The sequence below is a fragment of the Giraffa tippelskirchi genome, chromosome 3 (assembly GCF_054371585.1).
Source record: "Giraffa tippelskirchi isolate mGirTip1 chromosome 3, T2T-mGirTip1v1.2.pri, whole genome shotgun sequence".
Taxonomy (NCBI): Eukaryota; Metazoa; Chordata; class Mammalia; order Artiodactyla; family Giraffidae; genus Giraffa; species Giraffa tippelskirchi.
In genome coordinates, this window is record NC_137277.1 from 163,916,518 (window position 1) to 163,933,140 (window position 16,623).

A 16,623-nucleotide genomic window follows, 5' to 3' on the forward strand; every position below is an offset into this window, starting at 1 on the left:
CTCCCTGTAGAGGGGAGAGAGGCTCACTGGTAAGCTCTTAGTTGTCATTTCTAAGTAAACTTGAACATGTACTGTAAAGCTTTTTAATTTGTCTCTGTCAAGTTCATTGTGTTTCAGACTGGTTTGAGACTGTCAATGAATTGTGAAATCAGACATTTCCTCAACAATTATGAGGTATTTGTAGATTCACTGCAGTTGTAAGAAACAGTGCTGAAATCCTTTCATACAATATAATTGCCAGGAAGAAGCTGATGTTGACATGATCACAACCTTACTCATATTTCCCCAGTTTTACATGCAACACATCTGTGTGTGTGTGTGTGTGTGTGTGTGTGTGTGTGGTTTCCTGTGTGTTTTTTTTCACATGTGTGACTTCAACATTTTAAAATGGAATAGTAGATGCTGTTGTGTCATATATGCTGAGTACATCACTCCTATTACGGGTAAGTACTGATTCTGAAATACGTCTTAGTTGTGGACATACTGACTAGGTCATAAAGATGTCTTTACTGTGGAGTCATGGTCAGATTTGAAGGGACAGGTCGTTAAGTCCTCAAAACTTCACTTTACTCTTTGTAAACGAGATCCTGGAAAGCTCAGGATCAGTTATGTTCCCATGCCTTCAACAAACAAGTGCCCTGGAGAGCGCTATCCCCCTTGGTGGGGCCAGCCATGACCTGCAGTGGAGAGAGTTCACTGCCAAGTCTGCCCCTTCTTCTCCTGGGATGTGGCCCCTCATCACCTACTTCTGGTAGATGGAAAACTGGGCTAAGTTGGATCCGTTAGGAGACAGTGACATAGATGTGTTCTGTACCCCTGTGTAAGGGGTTTGCGAATTTTGCTAGAAGGTGTGTTTGCCATCCTGCTGAATTTAGAACATAACCTCCTTAGTAAGTTGGAACTCAACTGTATTTTGCCAATAATGGGGATCGGATTTCTGAAAAGTGCTGTAAATGGCAAAACCAAAAGTGCTTAGAAGATAATGGAGTTAGAAGAAGAAGAGGCATTAAGTATTTTTTACAGCAGTAAACCATAAGGAATTCTCTTAATTCCAAGACTTCATCAGCATAAAAACTCATACTGATGAAAACCCCCTCCAGACTGGCTCCTTTGGCCTACATCTGTTTCCACGGCACAGTTAACTTTCTCAAGGGCCCTCCTTCACCGTTATGGACAAAGGGCCACTGTAACTTCAGCCAAAGCCAATTGTAGGAGGACTTCAGCACACTGAGGATGTGGGCTGGGGAAAATGGGATCTAATCTCAATTAGTGCTGATTTGCTCTTTTGCCCAAAGGTCCATACCTGGGAGGTGTAGATGAGCTGGGATGTAAACTGGAGAGTTGCAAAAGTGTTTTTAGACAGACCTGGGTTTGAATCCAGGTTCCACTTAATAGCTCTGTGACTGAATGGATTTCTTAATCTGAGCACCAGGTGCCTCATCTTTGGTTGGACATGATTCCACCTACCTCACGGGGCTCTTAAAAGGAATAGACAACAGATAAGTGCCTGTCACATAATAGGCATTTATAATGAGTGAAAAAGTTGGCGTAAAACTCAACATTCAGAAAACTAAAATCATGGCATCTGGTCCCATCACTTCATGGCAAATAGATGGGGAAACAGTGACAGACTATTTTTTGGGGCTCCAAAATCACTGAAGATGGTGACTGCAGCCATGAAATTAAGACGCTTGCTCATTGGAAGGAAAGTTATGACCAACCTAGACAGCATATTAAAAAGCAGAGACATTACTTTGCCAACAAAGTTCCATCTAGTCAAAGCTATGGTTTTCCTAGTAGTCATGTATGGATGTGAGAGTTGGACTAAAGAAAGCTGAGCACTGAAGAATTGATGCTTTTGAACTGTGGTGTTGGAGAAGACTCTTGAGAGTCCCTTGGACACCAAGGAGATCCAACCAGTCCATCCTAAAGGAGATCAGTACTGATTATTCATTGGAGGGACTGATGCTGAAGCTGAAACTCCAATACTTTGGCCACATGATGCGAAGAACTGACTCAAAAAGACCCTGATGCTGGGAAAGATTGAAGGTGGGAGGAGAAGGGGACAACAGAGGATGAGATAGTTGGATGGTATCACCGACTCAACGGAGATGAGTTTGAGTAAACTCCAGGAGTTGGTGATGGACAGGAAGGCCTGGCGTGCTGCAGTCCATGGGGTCACAAAGAGTCGGACACAACTGAGTGACTGAACTGAACTGACTGATAATGCCTATAATTGTAGTTGATAATGCTTTCTAATAAATCTTAGGGTTATTCTGCTTTGGGGTTTTTCAGGTCCTCCCCAAAAATGGTGATATTTTTTGCTGGTGGCCCTCATACTGCAGTTTGAGGTGAGGAAGGTGTTGGTGGGTATCTCCAAGTCTGGAGAAAGTGGGACCAGGGGAAGCTAAAAACCAGGAGCTTGGTGGGAAGGCAAAGAAGATGGTAACAGGAAGTGGAAGTGTGGAACCAGAGGGTGGGAAATTGAAGCCAGGAAGAGGAAGTAACACCAGCTACTGTGTCAGCCCACGTACCCAGAGCTGCTTCTCCTCTGTTACCATTTCAGTTCCTTCAGTCTCATTCAGTGTAGGCCTGATGGACCCTCAGCCTCAGCCCAGCAGCCGCAGAGGCCCAAGACCCAATCCTGGGTACATTCTGGGGGCTATTCTGAGTTCAAGCAATGCTGCCACCTTCTGGGGATTGCTAAAAGCACTGTTAAATTTCTATGAGAGATCTGTCATTTATCCCTAACAGAAAGGACCAGTTTCTTCTGCTCATATAGCTGACTTAGGGCTTACTCAGTCGTGGTCACAGTGTTGCGCCCACAACCCTCCAGAGACTCCCAGGGGATCATCGCCCCTTTGCCTCTGTTCATCCAGTCAGTGAGTACCCCCGCCCTCACCACCCAGTCCCAGACAGCCAGGGTCAACAGAGAAGTTAAATACCCATGAGAACCGAGTGGCAAAGGAGACTCAGGTGCATTTCCTGCCCCTGTCCACATCGGGCATCACGATAACAGGCTGGACCTAAGGAGAGAAGGGGGACTGGGGTGAGGATCTAGGGCCCGAAGAGTCAGCTGATTGGAGCCTCTGAAGATTGCCTGCATCAGAGCCCTCCTGTGAGCAAAGGAGAGAAGGCTGCGGATGAGTCAGTCCCAGGATTGATGGAACAGAGGAATCAGACAATCAAGTCAGGAGGAAACAGCTGAGCAGAGGACAGAACCCAGGCTGCCCGGCTCCTGCTCCCAGAGGTGTTCTTTCCATGTCATCCCACACACTGTTTAGACAGAGCGGTGGAGAAGAAACACAGACATCCTGGAGGCTGCCGGGAGGAGGCCAGGGCTGGGAACAGAAGGAGGTCTGTTTATTCTTGGCAGTCCAGTATCCGAGGGGCCCCACTCCCACTTCTGTCCAGACCCCAGTCTGAACTCTCCCAGAGCCTCTTGACTTCTGCCCAACCAGAGAGCGTGGGGCTGAGAGCCATCGCCTGGAACGCTGCATCCTCCTAGCCACCAGCTCCCTTGAGGACAGGCCTGAGACTGGATGCTTCTCCCACTTTTTGTCCAGACAGAAGCCCTTCTCCCCAGGACCCCTGACTGCTGTGCAGAGCTGGCAGAGCCAGACCTCTCAGGCCTCCAGCCCTTCAGGCCCAGGTCTTCTTGGGAGAGAGCAGAGGACCCCTTGCTCCATCTTCATGTGCTCTTGAACGAGAAAGTTTTCCTCATGTCTAACCTCCAGCTTTCTTGCTGAAGTTTCCTCCCATTTCAGGTCTCAAGAAAATGTAACTGCTTCTCTCCCTCTCCCCAAAGTTGCACTTGACACAAGATGGAAATCAGGGCTTCCTAGCCTTGAACTTGCCCTCCCTCTCACTCAGTTTCCTGTGTTTCCTTGTGGAATGAAAGTGTCATTACCCTCTTGCTATTCACAAGCTCTTCATCCGCTTATTTCAATGGAATTCTCAGAGGGGACGTGCAGAGAATGCCAGAAGCTCCTTTCATTGAGTACTTTTGTACCAACCACTGACCCAAGTTCTTATTACACTTTTTTTTGGCCACACCACGTGGCATTTGGGATATACCTCAACTAGGGATTGAACCTATGCCCCCTGTAGTGGAAGGGTGGAGTCTTAACCCCTGGACCTCCAAGGAGGTCTCCCTACATTTTCTCATTTAGTCTCACAATAGATGAAAATGGTATGAGCCCCCATTTTACAGATGAGGAAACTGAGATAAGAGAATTTAATAATTTGTTCAGGTTTACACAGCCAAAAAAATAGGATCCAACTAGGATTCTGAGATTTAAACCCAGGCCTTCTGATTCAAGCACTGACTGTTTCTTAGTCTTCATGGAAGAGAGAAGGATGTCACTTGTTGAGACCCTTCCCCCTGTTAGGTGTCCAGCAGTAGGATGTATGCAGTTACATATATTATCCCATAAGACTCCTGGCAACACTAACTGATAGTTTGTCTTGTTCCCATGTTACAGGTGAGAAAATTGAGGCCCAGAGATAGGTTGCCCAAAGTCACACCCCCAGAGCCATCCATGCCTCTGAGACCAAAACGTGACTCAAAAAGTAACTGAGAAAAGTGTGGAATGACCCCAGATTCTAGAAGGCAAGGCTGGCTTTATAAGCTGAAAGTTCCCATCAGGTGATAGGAAAGGAAGATAGCGAAGATTCTCGGGTTCCAAAGGCCCCCACCACCGCCACCATCAGACTGTACTCAACAGACAGGCAGAATTACAGAGCTGGATGTGCTATCAGCTGGCTGGCCACTGATATATTTATAAAATGTAAATATATCAGCCGGGAGGTGGGGAGGATGGACTAAATCATTGTTCACTAACTGGAATGCATTTCTCAGATTAGCTAAGCAGTAGCAGGCCAGAGAGCTCCAAGCTGCCTCCTTGGTGGCAAGCTATGTCCAGTGGCTGGAGACAGGGCCACTGGTACAGGAGGAGGACGTGAAGGGGGCCCTGGGGAAAGGGGAGGAAGCCTTCCCAGCACAGCAGCTCAGGGTGTGTCAGGCCCCACCTCCAGAGGCGGGGCCAGGCTGGGTCCCACCAGCCTCAGCTCCATCCCAGGCGAGGCCAGAGCCAGGGCAGCAGAGAGCTGGGGGCCCTGCTGTCTCCACACAGTGGAGGTACCATGACCTCAACGGTCAGGACACCAGACGTCCCCAGAACCCCTGCAGCACTGGCTGGGACAACTCCCTGACACTCGGAGGAGAGCCCAGGCTGGGCAAGCCACACCTGTCACCTACAGTCATGTGAGTAGCTACCTAACCCTGACCCTAGCCCCCACCCGGCCCCTGGGCCACACCTGGAGACCTCAGCCTCAGGGCCTAAAGAGGCCATTGCACCCAGCCCAAGCCACCAGAGCCTCCAGGTTGTGACTGCTGAGAAGTACCCCCCCACCCCTCCGAGGGCTGACCCTGCCTTTCTTGCTGCTCTGGTGGAGGTGGGGTGGGAGACTCACTCCCTTCGAACAGCTGGGAGTTCCAGCCTGTGACTTGAGAGTCCAGGTTTGAAGTCTCAGGACCCTGAGATCTCCCGGGGTTTGAACAAGTTAACAGTGCGGGGATAAGGGGAACAGAAACCAGAGGGCCGCTGGAAGGGAAAGATGTTCCCAGCAGAGGGCACTGGGGGACACTGAGGAAGAGGAACCAGGCTGAGGGTAAAGGGGTGCAACGGCCTGGGAGACCTGGGGGAGCTGGGACTAGAAGGGGCAGCATTTCCTGTGCTCAGGGTGGCCTTGAGGCCCTTCAACCCTCTGACACTGGGGAGGGGGCAGGTAGGAATCCTTCCCTTATTGACTTTGATCCTAACAACAGCAGCTGCTCCCCTGTTGACAGAAGCAGGAGTTTCCTACAGGGCCCAGGCAGGACACCCCCTCCCTCATCCCCATGATGTGGCGGTAGGGCCAGGGCATGGGAGGACCGGAACAGGTCAGAGCCACAGAGAGGCCAGGCCCTGCCCAGCAGCTCCCCCTCCATCTCTGGGCTCACTTCAGCCCCCCTTGCCCTCCACACTCACTACCAACCCTCCCCCGCCCTCAACAACTCTTCCCCTCCTCCAGTTCCCAGGAAAGGCCCCGTTGCTAGCTGCTAGCCTGGTGCGGACGTCAAGTTTATGGGCTGGAAGTCCTACCCGGAGGCTGCTCACTGAAGTGTAACCAGCCACAAGGCGGGTGGAAGGGAGGTGCTGGGGACAGGGCAACCCCTTGGTGCTGCTAACTCGATGAGCCCTGCCTCAGACTGACTTCTGCCCCACCCCACCCCCACCCCCAATCCTTAGTAACCTACCACCTTTTAAGACACTGGTGCCAACCAGCCTGCAAGCATCTGAAGACAGGGACCACTCTCCATGTATATCCATCCCCCACCCCACCTAGCCCTAGCCCCTGGTCCAGGGCCCGCCCATGGCCCAAAGGAGGCTGTCAGCTGGCCAGAGCACAACTACACACCAGCCAGACTCCATCCTATCCCTTTAGCTGATTTAGAGGTCTCACCTGGTAGAGTCAGGGATGGTCCAAACGCTGTGGGGATGGGTGTGTTTAACCAGAGGCATAAATACAGCTGCCCAGAGAGGGTCAGGCAGGTAACAGAAATGGGTGAAAGGGCTGGGTGGGGACTATGAGGAGCTTTCTGAAGGCAGTGACCACTCAACTCAAGCTGGTTGCTACTACATAGGCCCTTTTTTTTTTAAACAAAAATATGAATTTTTATGTAAATTTTAATTGGCAAGTCATTGGAGGAAAAATGTGTATCAGCAAACAGGATATGGTCCACAGTCCATTGGTCCGCAACCTCTGGATAGCTTCCCTGGTGGTTCAGAAGTAAAGAAATCCGCCAGCCAATGCAGGAGACGTGGGTTCAGTCCCTGGGTAGGGAATAGCTCAATAGTTCAATCGAGAAGGGACTAGCTACCCACTCCAGTATTCTGGCCTGGGAAATCCCATGGACAGAGACGCCTGGTGACCTACAGTCCCTGGGGTCACAAAGAGTCAGACATGACTTAGCGACTAAACAACAACAACTTGCCGAGGGAGGACAGTGATCTGCAGCCCCATCCTAACTCCAGCCACCCCATCTTCCGTCCACGTGTGCCTGTTGCTGCTCCAGGTCTCCCCCGTCCCCAGGGCGAAGATGACACCCAACAGCACCAGGGAGGTGCCCAGCCCTGTTCCTGCAGGGGCCCTGGGGCTCTCCCTGGCCCTGGCAAGCCTCATCGTCGCTGCCAACCTGCTCCTGGCCCTGGGCATCGCCGGGGACCGCCGCCTGCGCAGCCCGCCCGCTGGCTGCTTCTTCCTGAGCCTGCTGCTGGCAGGGCTGCTCACAGGGCTGGCGCTGCCCACGCTGCCCGTCCTATGGAGCCAGAGCCGCCGGGGCTACTGGTCCTGCCTCTTCCTCTACTTGGCTCCCAACTTCTCCTTCCTCTCCCTGCTCGCCAACCTCCTACTGGTGCACGGGGAGCGCTACATGGCCGTGTTGCGGCCCCTGAGGCCCCGCGGGAGCATGCGGCTGGCCCTGCTCCTCACCTGGGCTGCCCCACTGCTCTTTGCCAGCCTGCCTGCCCTGGGCTGGAACCACTGGGCCCCTGGTGGCAACTGCAGCTCCAAGGCCGTCTTCCCAGCCCCCTACCTCTACCTCGAAATCTATGGGCTCCTGCTGCCGGCCGTGGGCGCGGCCGCCCTCCTCTCGGTCCGTGTGCTGGTCACCGCGCACCACCAGCTGCAGGACATCCGCCGGCTGGAGCGGGCCGTGTGCCGTGGGGCACCCTCAGCCCTGGCTCGGGCCCTCACCTGGCGGCAGGCCAGGGCACAGGCTGGGGCCACATTGCTCTTCGGGCTGTGCTGGGGGCCCTATGTGGCCACCCTGCTGCTCTCTGTCCTGGCCTTTGAGCAGCGCCCGCCGCTGGGGCCCGGAACTCTGCTGTCCCTCATCTCACTGGGCAGCGCCAGCGCAGCAGCCGTGCCCGTGGCCATGGGGCTGGGTGATCAGCGCTACACGGCACCCTGGAGGGTGGCCGCCCAGAGGTGGTTCCGGATGCTGCGGGGGAGACCGCAGGGCAGTCCTGGCCCCAGCACCACCTACCATACCAGCAGCCAAAGCAGCGTGGACCTCGACTTGAACTAGAGGGAGGGCCTCTGCTCATTTCAATTAGAAGCATCCATTCATCTTGGCTGCCAAGCCCGTCTCTGTGTGTCCCCACGGCCCTGGATCATGGATCAGTGTCCCTGTATGACCCCACTCTGACTGAATAAAGCTCCCCTGGCCCATGTAATGGTTATCTCATTCCGTGTCTTAGCCAGGGAGGGACAGGTGAACAGGTGGGGAAAGAATCTAGAGGATCCAGGGAGATTCCATGTCTTAGCCAGGGAGGGACAGGTGAACAGCTGGGGAAAGAACCTAGAGGATATATATCCAGGGAGATTCCTGATAGGCAGGCAGTTGTAGGTGCAGGGAGTGAGTTGAGGGACCCTGAAATCCAGCAGAGGGGTAGGGTAGCAACACCCTTACATGCCCCTCACTGGTTCCTCCTCACGTCCAGCCACAAAATCCACACAGACACGTCTCTGGGAAGTATATTTTATTTACATTTTTAAAATCTGTTAACTAACATCTCTTCCTCCTTTCCACCCCCAGAGACTTGGGAAGGGAAAGAACGGGAACTTCAAAGACCTACTCCCCACATACACACACGCACCCCCATGGCTCACACCAGCAAAGGAAGTGAAAGAGAAAGAGGTCTGAACCTCCCTCTGAAGTATCCACCAGGTCTGGGCGAGGGGGTAGGGAGGGGGGGAAGGAGGGGCCCGAGGGGTGGGTTTCTTAAGAGAACGAAGGGACAGAGAGGGAGCAAGTCAGTTTGAAGGGGTTGGAAAGCAGTCCGAGGCCCCTCCCCTCCTCTTCCCTCCTACCCGACCGCCTCTGCTGTGGGGGGTCTCCCTGCACCCCCTCCACACCAGACACAAAGCAGACGCTGCAGCTGTTAGCGGTCAGGTCTCTGGACACAAAATACTTTTGCTTTGTGGTCTCCTGACGTGGTTACCACCAAGGAGGCATCTCTGTGGACAGAAAGCACGGTTGGAAAGGACTGGAGAACCTAAGGCCCACCCCAAGCCCAACACCCAGGGGCACTTTGGGGGCTCTTTCAGTGTATCCCCAACTCTAGACCCCTAGTGCCTGGCGCTGGGCTGACCAGCCCACATCCAGTGAACACTCCTGAATCCAGCCATCAGCATGAGGATCAGGGGACAGCTGCCTGCATGGGGGAGGCAGTCCCAGCCCCTGAGCCCAAGAGTGAGATGAGAGGCCACACCGTCAACAGAGAACAACTCCCACAGGCCCCCAGCACAGCTGCCTAGGCAGGCCCAGGCCTTGGGTCCCAGCTTCCTTTAGCAACCCTCCCACACTTTAAGGGCCCCCACATGCTACTCTCACCTTCCAAATACGCAGAGACCTCAACCCTTGCCCAATTCACTTACTTGCTGAGGGCAAAGTCCAGGATCTCGGCCGTGTGGCCCCGGTAGTCAGTAAGCAGGCGGCCGGTCCGAGCATCCCAGAGGCGCACGATGCCGTCCAGGCTGCAAGTGTAAACCACGGCGGTGCCTGCCTCCCACAGCAGCTGCACGATGCCCGACTGCAGAAGGGTAGACAGAAGTAGGGTGTGTCAGGGGCATCTGCTCCCAACTCTCAAGGAGGGAGGGAGGGATGATGGACCATAGGGAGGACTGGAGAGGAGCCAGGTCTGGGGCAGATGCTCCCAGAGAACCTGGGCTTCCCCACAGCCTGTACCTGGTGTTGACACTGGTGCCTGAGGGTCTGTGTGGACAGGTCATAGATGGCCAAGGTCCCATCCAGGTAGCCAACAGCTGCCAGAGGCATCCTGGGCAGAAGGGAGCATCATGGTGGCTCGTGGAGGGACCCGCACTTGGTGCCCTCTGTCCTCCCTGGTCCCCCAGCCCAGCCCCCTCCCCCAAGCCCCCTGCTCGTATGTCCAGGCTGAGGCCACGCTCACACTCACACACTGCAGAAGCCCAAGGACTCCACGGAGTTGGACTCACTCTCCTCCCCTTCTCCCAGGCTCGGCTGGGAAGCCACAGTCTCGGGTCTGAAAACGCCCACCACCTATGAGCCAGAGGAGAGGATCAGAAGAGGGCCTGAAAACGTGGTTCTCCAGTAAGAGAAGAAAGGCACTGGGGCGAGGAGGCTGAGTGAAGAAAAAGAGAAGAAACGGAGGAGACGTGGAAAGCGGAGGGCCCCACAGCCAGGCTTCCAGGTCCCACTCACCTTGCCGGTGGTGGCACTGACCAGCTTGGCCTGGCAGTCCACAGAGCCGGTGAGGATCAGGCTGCCATCCTGGTTGGTGGCGACACAGGTCAGAGGGCCCTGGTGACCCTCGGTCCCTAGGATGAAGCAGGGGGGAAAACTCAGGCTTCATACTGACCCAGGTCTCTGCCCTTTCCCCACAAAGGCCTAGGTTAACACCTTAACACCTTCCCCACCCCCGATACCTTTTAGTACGTGGATAGAGTTTCCCTGCTTCAGGTCCCAAATCCTGATGGTGCCATCTTCATAGCCAACCACAGCTCGCTTCCCTAAAGGATCAGAGATGCAGGTGAAGAGACAACAACCAGCACAGATACATCAGCACATCAGGCAAGAAAGCGAGGGAACAGACAGTGCCCCAGGGAAGACCCAGTTCCGGGTGAGAGAGGGAGAGCTGTTTGCTCTGGTCCTGGGAGGTCAGTGCTCCCAACAGCAGACCTTGGAGTTTGCTGACCATGGCCCAGGAGGGTGCCAGGCAGGTATGGAACCCAGACCCCACCTGTCCACACTCAGGAATGCCACTCTCACCATCAGGGAGGACTCGGCCGCAGGTAGCCGGGCAGTTGGGGCCCTGGAAGGTCTTGCAGTCACCAGTCGGAACCTTCCACATCCAGGTGTTGCCGTCAGCAGTGCCCGCCAGGAGGACAGGTGCCCGAGGGTGCCACTCCATCCACTGGGCAGAGACAAAGCCTCAACAGGGGTACCCCTCACCCCATCTCACCTAGGAGTCTGCCCCCGGAGCCCCACCAAGCTCTCCCTGCCTCCAAGTCAGTGGGGACATACCAGGGGTTGGGCCCAGACACTCCTGCTGTCCTCTGGGAGAGCACTGGCTCAGAGCTGGCTTGATCTGCTCAAGATGGCATGGGCCCCCGAGCTCTCCCCACTCTGCCCGGCCCTCAGAGTTGAATCCCACTGTGACGATCTCACCTCTAGATCTCCTGCTTCAAAAGACCAGACTTCCTCCTTTGTGTCCACCTGCCACACTTTTAAGAGACCACTCATGTCCCCTGTGGCCACTAGGGTAGAATCATGGCTGAAACCAGCACAAGTCACGGAGTCTTTATGGCCTGCAGAGAGTGAGCAGAAAGAGAAGAGAATGTCAGGGTACCTGGTGCTGGGGATACAGGACCCAGGTATCCGGCCCCCAGAAAGTACTAGCTGGGAAAAAAACAGAACAGGTAACCAAACTCAGAGCTGTTGCAGGAGCCAACACCCTCAGCTATCCCCAGGCAAGACACTGCTGGGCCCCCACTTGACCATGTGTAGCCCAGTTCTCTGTCTTCCCCATTCTGCCCACGCCACACCTCTGCCTGAGATATCCACAGCCTCCTTCCCACCCCAATTCTCCGTCACTAGCGTCGCCTCCTCCAGGTCTTTCCCTGACTCCCTCAGCCAATCAGTGTCTCCCTCCCCCACATCCACAACAGACTAGGATATTCTTTGGGGCTCTTGGGCCAAGCATAGAGCTGGCAAAACAGGGGTCACTAAATGGCTGTTGGATGCACAACCACTGCAGGCCAGCCCCCTAAGACCTCCAAAGAGGCAGGACTTCATCAAGCCCCCTCACCTGCACACTCAAAGAGCAGCTCCCCATCGCTGAGCCTCCACACGAAGGCTTTGTCGTCTTCGCCTCCTGTTACTGCCAAGGTGTTGGTCTTGGGGTCCAGGCTCACACAGAACACTGATGCTGTCCCAAGAGATATCCCAAGAGATATTCCAAGAGTAAGGAGGTGGGGTTCCCACCTAGAGTCCTGTCCTTCAGGACCTTTGAGAAGCCCACCCCCTTCCACCTAAAGCAACATGTCTTTCCTCCTGGAAAAGAAGGGTGCATCCAAGCTCTTTTAAGTTTCAAGCATTCAGTTGTTGGAGAAGTCCCTCCCCAAGATTGCCAAACTCTAAGTCCCTCCCCAGGACACATTGCTCTCCTGTGCTCTTCCCTTCACCCCACACTGATGTGGTGGACAAGAGGAGGGAACGTGTGTAGGGCTTACAGTTCTCAGAGTGGGATGCCACCAGGTTGGGGGCTGAGTGAGGAAAGCCTGCGCTACTTGTTCCTTATCAAGAGTTAATATTTAAGAGGATTATCCAAAAGATGATCCAAAAGGTACTATTACCTCTAATTCAGAATAAAGGAACTTTTATCAATGACAACTTTTTAAAAGGAAACTAAAGCCCAGAGACATCAATAAAGATCATAAACAACCAAGTAGCAGGACAGGATTTGAACCCAAGTGTGTCTCAACTGACTCCAGGAGCCAACAGTGCCTCCACCACAAACGCAACATTTTCCCACCGCTACACAGCAGATGATGCTCAAATGCCCACCTGGACTGAACTTAGCACAGATCTCCCCAGGGACCTACCAGAATGCAATGCAAAAGTGACCTCGCTGTCGTCGGGGCCCTCCATGCTGCCGACCACCCCTTCCTGGGGCTCCAGAACCCAGCCCTCCTCATTGCCCTCTTCTTCTTCCTCTTCCTCGAAGTCCACATCTTCCATCTCCTGGACCAGATCGTCTGCTTTGGGGAGAAGGTTAACAGACGGTGTGCGACAGGCGGTAAGAGGGATGGCAAGTGTGAGGAGGCCCGAGGCTTGGGTGGTCATGTGGCGAGAGAGCAAGGTGAGGTCAGACAGGAGGGGTGAAGCGGGGGGTGAGGCGGCAGGGAGGAGGGGGCGTGCGGAACGGAGGACCGGAGAGCTCTGAGGACCCGGGGTTGACCAGAGACCGTGTGGGAAGGGAGGACCGAGGGAATGATGGGAAGGGGGTGTGTGAGGGGAAGGGCCAGGGGAGGCGTCAGGGGAACCCCCACCCCGGGCCAGGCCTGGGAACTAAGTGTGGGGTTGGGGGAGAGGGGAAGGGCGAAGGAGGTGGGTAGGAATGACAGGTGGGGTGGGGTATGGTGGGGAGCAGAGCGGGGAGAAGCCAGGGTCAAAGGCCAGGGGTAAGAGCCTCTTGTCCCATGGCCTGAGGATCCGCAGCTCTTACCCGGGTCCGGCGGACCAGGATCCAGTTCTACCACCTCGATAATCTCTTCATCACCATGAAAGCTTAGAGTCTCCAACGGGGGGGTGTCAGCAGCGGCCCCACTCTCCGATTCGGACTCCATGCGGCGCAAGCGGCGGAGCCACTACTCTGGGCCCAAACGCCTCCCAGAGTCAGCTCTGCGCGACGACGCGGAACTCGGGCCCCTCCTCCCGGGAGGAAGTAGGCGTAGGCGACTCCCCGGCAGGGAGAGCGACGGCCTCTCGACCAATAGCGAAGGAGGTAGACCGGCTGAGTCACCAATCACAGGGCAGAAGTGAAAGACGAGGCCGAGGCGTGGCGAGGAGAACCCAAACTCCGCCCGACCTGACTCTGCCCCCAACAGGAGGGAAACAAGCGAGCGTGCGCGCTTCCGGGGGTCTCCTGGGAAGAGTAGTTCTCCTGGGTCCGCTGCTTGGGCTTCTGGGAGATGTAGTTTCTGATCTGTATGCCGGACGGATACAGCGGGGGAGGCCCCTTACGCAAACTACAATTCCCGGCGCGGACTGCGGTGAAGGGGGGTGGGAGCTGAACATGGCGGCGGTGGTAGCTGCTACGGCGCTGAAGGGCCGGGGGGCGAGAAATGCCCGCGTCCTCCGGGGTAAGGAGAGGGACCCCGGGGAGGGCAGGGCTGCAGGGGATGCCCTTTTTTTTCACATCCCGCTAAGCTGTAGCAGGAGTTCAGGGCTGTCGGTTGCTGCCCGCATCCCTCTGCAGGATTTTAAAGAGTCTGGGGTCTAAAAGATGCTCTTTAAAAGTCACCCAGGCCATCCCTCAGACTTCCGGTTACACGACACCTCTGGGGTCTTGCACGGAAAGGGAGCCTCAAGGAAGCCTTTTAGACTCCCGCGCTCCAGGTATTTCACACTCACCGCAGTGCAGAGGAAAAGAGCCCTGGGCTTCTGGAGGCTTGGGTTCTAGCCCCGGATAATTAGCAGTTTGACCTTGGGCGAAGCAGTTCGTCTCTTGGGGCTTCAGTTTCCTCTTTTATAAAATGAGGGGATGGAGTAGTTTACCTTTAAGCTCCCCCTCCAGTGCTTACATTCTGCAGTTTGCAAGCCATGTCTCGGATTTTCTTTCATACGTCTCACGCGAGCCCCACTGCAGTCCCTTCACATCCTGAGGTCTGAGGAGATGAAGAACAGCGAAGCTCGCTCTCCCGGCACCAGGGTGATGAGCCCGCAGTGACGTGGAAGCGGCTTTCAAATGTGCCACCTCGATGGCGATTTTCCCATTTCCCTCTGGACTCTCCCAGGCACCTGTTACTCCAAATTGCAGTCACTCCCCTTCCTCAGATCTCAACCACTCCTCCCTAGGCTTGCTTCTTCTCTTCTCTTAACTGACCTTCCTTGCCTCCATTCACAGGGATTCTCTCAGGAGCCACTGCTAGCAAGGCTTCCCAGAACAGGAGCCGGGCACTGCAAAGCCACAGCTCCCCAGAGTGCAAGGAGAAGCCTGAGCCCCTCTCCCCTGAGCTGGAATACATCCCCAGAAAGAGGGGCAAGAACCCCATGAAAGCTGTGGGGCTAGCCTGGTAAGTGTTAACCAACTCTTTGCCCACCAATGGGGAGTGGCACCAGGGGCTGGTGGGGCCGAGAAACTTCTCCAAGTTTCAGGTGATGAACTGAATCCAGGGTTGCCAGGACAGAATGGCTGGGTGTGAGGACTGGAATCTCAGAGGACTGGAGCAGGGGAGGGAGGTGGCAAAGTCTGTGAAACTGGAGAGAGAGTGGGTTTTCTGTGCGCTGAGCTGAGCTGATCTGATTCAGATTTGGGTCTAGGGCCTCATCCTCTCTTTTGGGAGCTTGGGGCAGGACCCAATTAAGGTTTTAATTGAGATCATGCAAGATTATGTTAGTTATACAGTAGTAGCACCTATAAGATATTCAGTGCATTGTTATTTGGATTTGATTCTGATCTTAATACATTGTTGTTGTTCAGTCCCTCAGTCATGTCTGACTCTTTGTGACCCCATGGACTGGAGCATGCCAAGCTTGACCAATATTAAAAGCAGGGAGAAATTAATATTTTTTTACAGCACCCGAGCTGTGCCAGTACTTTACTGTGTATTGTTTTAGTCTTTCTGAGATAAATAGGACATCCCTGTTTTACAGAGGAGGGAACTGAGGCTCAGAGCTGATTTTCATCAGGTCTTATAACTCCACGCCCTTTCCACATGCCAAAGTGCTTCCCACATAGCAGTTGCTCAGGTTAAGGAAAGTCAGGGATGGGGTGTGGGGTGGTTTAGGCAGAGGAAACTTTTGCCAAGACTTGGAGAGGGAAAGAGGTTGGGCTGTCTGGAGAACCCTGCACAGTTGTTACAGCAGGCTGGCAGGGCTCACGCCAAGGAGTGTCAGACTAAAGGGAAAAGGAATGACAAGGTGGGCAGAGACCCAACCACATGGCCTTTTGTGCCGTGCCTAGGAGTTTGAACTTGGCAAGGAAGTGATAGAGAACTGTTGCAGGGTTTTGAGCAGGGCAGTGGCAGGATCCGATTCATGCGGGGCCTTCCAGCAGCCAGCACTGAGGCTGAATAGATTCATGCGGAGCCTTCCAGCAGCCAGCACTGAGGCTGAATAGATTCGAGTAGTATTGCAGTGTTGGTGCAGTTGATGAAGCTGGAATGAGGTTCTGCCCAGCTCCTCTGGCTGAGGCATGGCCCCTCCCCAAATCCCATGCACATCTCCCTACCCCTAGGGCCATCGGCTTCCCCTGTGGTATCCTCCTCTTCATCCTCACCAAGCGGGAAGTGGACAAGGACCGTTTGAAGCAGATGAAGGCTCGGCAGAACATGCGGGCATCCAACACGGGCGAGTATGAGAGCCAGAGGTTCAGGGCCTCCTCCCATCATGCCTCATCTCCTGAAGCTGGGTCGGGGGTGCAGTCATGAGGAGCACTGCAACCCTCCCCTAAACTCAATTGACTGTCACCTCCAAACTGTCCAGTCCTTTCTGATCCTTGCCTCTGAGGCCCACCAGAGGGCGCATGAAGCCCAGGCTCCTGCCAACCCCGTTCCTCCTGAAAAATCAGCCAAAGGCAAATAAAGTTACTGAGTGTCTGAGTGGAAAGGAACCAGGACTGGGTTTGTGAGTCCCCTGGGATGGGAGGGGCACAGGGTGGGGTTGGTTACTCCTATGTACTCCCTCTCACAGAAGCCTCAGTGTTGTAGGCTGAATAGTTGAGGAAACCACAGAGACTTAAGGACAAGCCTAGGCTCAGGCCCTGGGGAGTGAGCCCTCAGAGCTGCTGGCCAGGAGGGTGGGGTTCCACT

At 54.6% G+C, this 16,623-nt stretch overlaps 3 protein-coding genes across 5 annotated transcripts in view; 2 read left to right on the plus strand and 1 right to left on the minus strand.

Annotated features, from left to right (window-relative positions):
- The first annotated feature begins 5,074 nt into the window (after positions 1 to 5,074).
- GPBAR1 (G protein-coupled bile acid receptor 1) lies at positions 5,075 to 8,282 on the plus strand. Its single transcript, XM_081575846.1, has 2 exons — positions 5,075 to 5,266; positions 7,121 to 8,282. The coding sequence occupies exon 2, from the start codon at positions 7,145 to 7,147 to the stop codon at positions 8,132 to 8,134; it is 990 nt and encodes a 329-aa protein (XP_081431972.1). The 5' UTR covers positions 5,075 to 5,266; positions 7,121 to 7,144; the 3' UTR covers positions 8,135 to 8,282.
- A 293-nt stretch (positions 8,283 to 8,575) lies between these two features.
- Positions 8,576 to 13,488, minus strand: AAMP (angio associated migratory cell protein). Of its 2 annotated transcripts, none has more exons than XM_081583952.1 (11): positions 13,317 to 13,488; positions 12,694 to 12,846; positions 11,898 to 12,017; positions 11,258 to 11,397; positions 10,859 to 11,003; positions 10,516 to 10,599; positions 10,292 to 10,407; positions 10,026 to 10,129; positions 9,797 to 9,887; positions 9,487 to 9,641; positions 8,576 to 9,066 (listed from the first exon to the last, which is right to left on the minus strand). In XM_081583952.1, the coding sequence occupies exons 1-11, from the start codon at positions 13,435 to 13,437 to the stop codon at positions 8,991 to 8,993; spliced, it is 1,305 nt and encodes a 434-aa protein (XP_081440078.1). In that variant the 5' UTR covers positions 13,438 to 13,488; the 3' UTR covers positions 8,576 to 8,990. The 2 variants fall into 2 exon arrangements, with proteins under 2 accessions (XP_081440078.1, XP_081440077.1); XM_081583951.1 differs by having other exon boundaries at positions 12,694 to 12,849.
- Positions 13,489 to 13,865: 377 nt separating this feature from the next.
- Positions 13,866 to 16,623, plus strand: part of PNKD (PNKD metallo-beta-lactamase domain containing) — a 65,947-nt gene continuing 63,189 nt past the window's right edge. Inside the window, exons 1-3 of one of the 2 annotated variants that reach the window (XM_081583956.1) lie at positions 13,866 to 13,953; positions 14,718 to 14,886; positions 16,050 to 16,424. In XM_081583956.1, the coding sequence (XP_081440082.1) occupies positions 13,887 to 13,953; positions 14,718 to 14,886; positions 16,050 to 16,242 (429 nt within the window). In that variant the 5' untranslated portion in view covers positions 13,866 to 13,886 and the 3' untranslated portion in view covers positions 16,243 to 16,424. Of the gene's footprint in view, positions 13,954 to 14,717; positions 14,887 to 16,049; positions 16,425 to 16,623 lie in introns of those variants that run through there. The other variant, XM_081583953.1, reaches the window with a different exon arrangement.

Bases quoted from the DNA above. Each gene is read 5' to 3' on its own strand.
- GPBAR1 (XM_081575846.1), top strand. From the start codon at position 7,145: ATGACACCCAACAGCACCAGGGAGGTGCCCAGCCCTGTTCCTGCAGGG.
- AAMP (XM_081583951.1), bottom strand. From the start codon at position 13,437: ATGGAGTCCGAATCGGAGAGTGGGGCCGCTGCTGACACCCCCCCGTTG. The intron at 12,018-12,693 runs GTAGGTCCCTGG...CTCTTGGGACAG, and splicing joins CACTTTTGCATTGCATTCTG to CATCAGTGTTCTGTGTGAGC. The intron at 10,130-10,291 runs GTGAGTGGGACC...TCTGGCTCATAG, and splicing joins TCAGTGCCACCACCGGCAAG to GTGGTGGGCGTTTTCAGACC.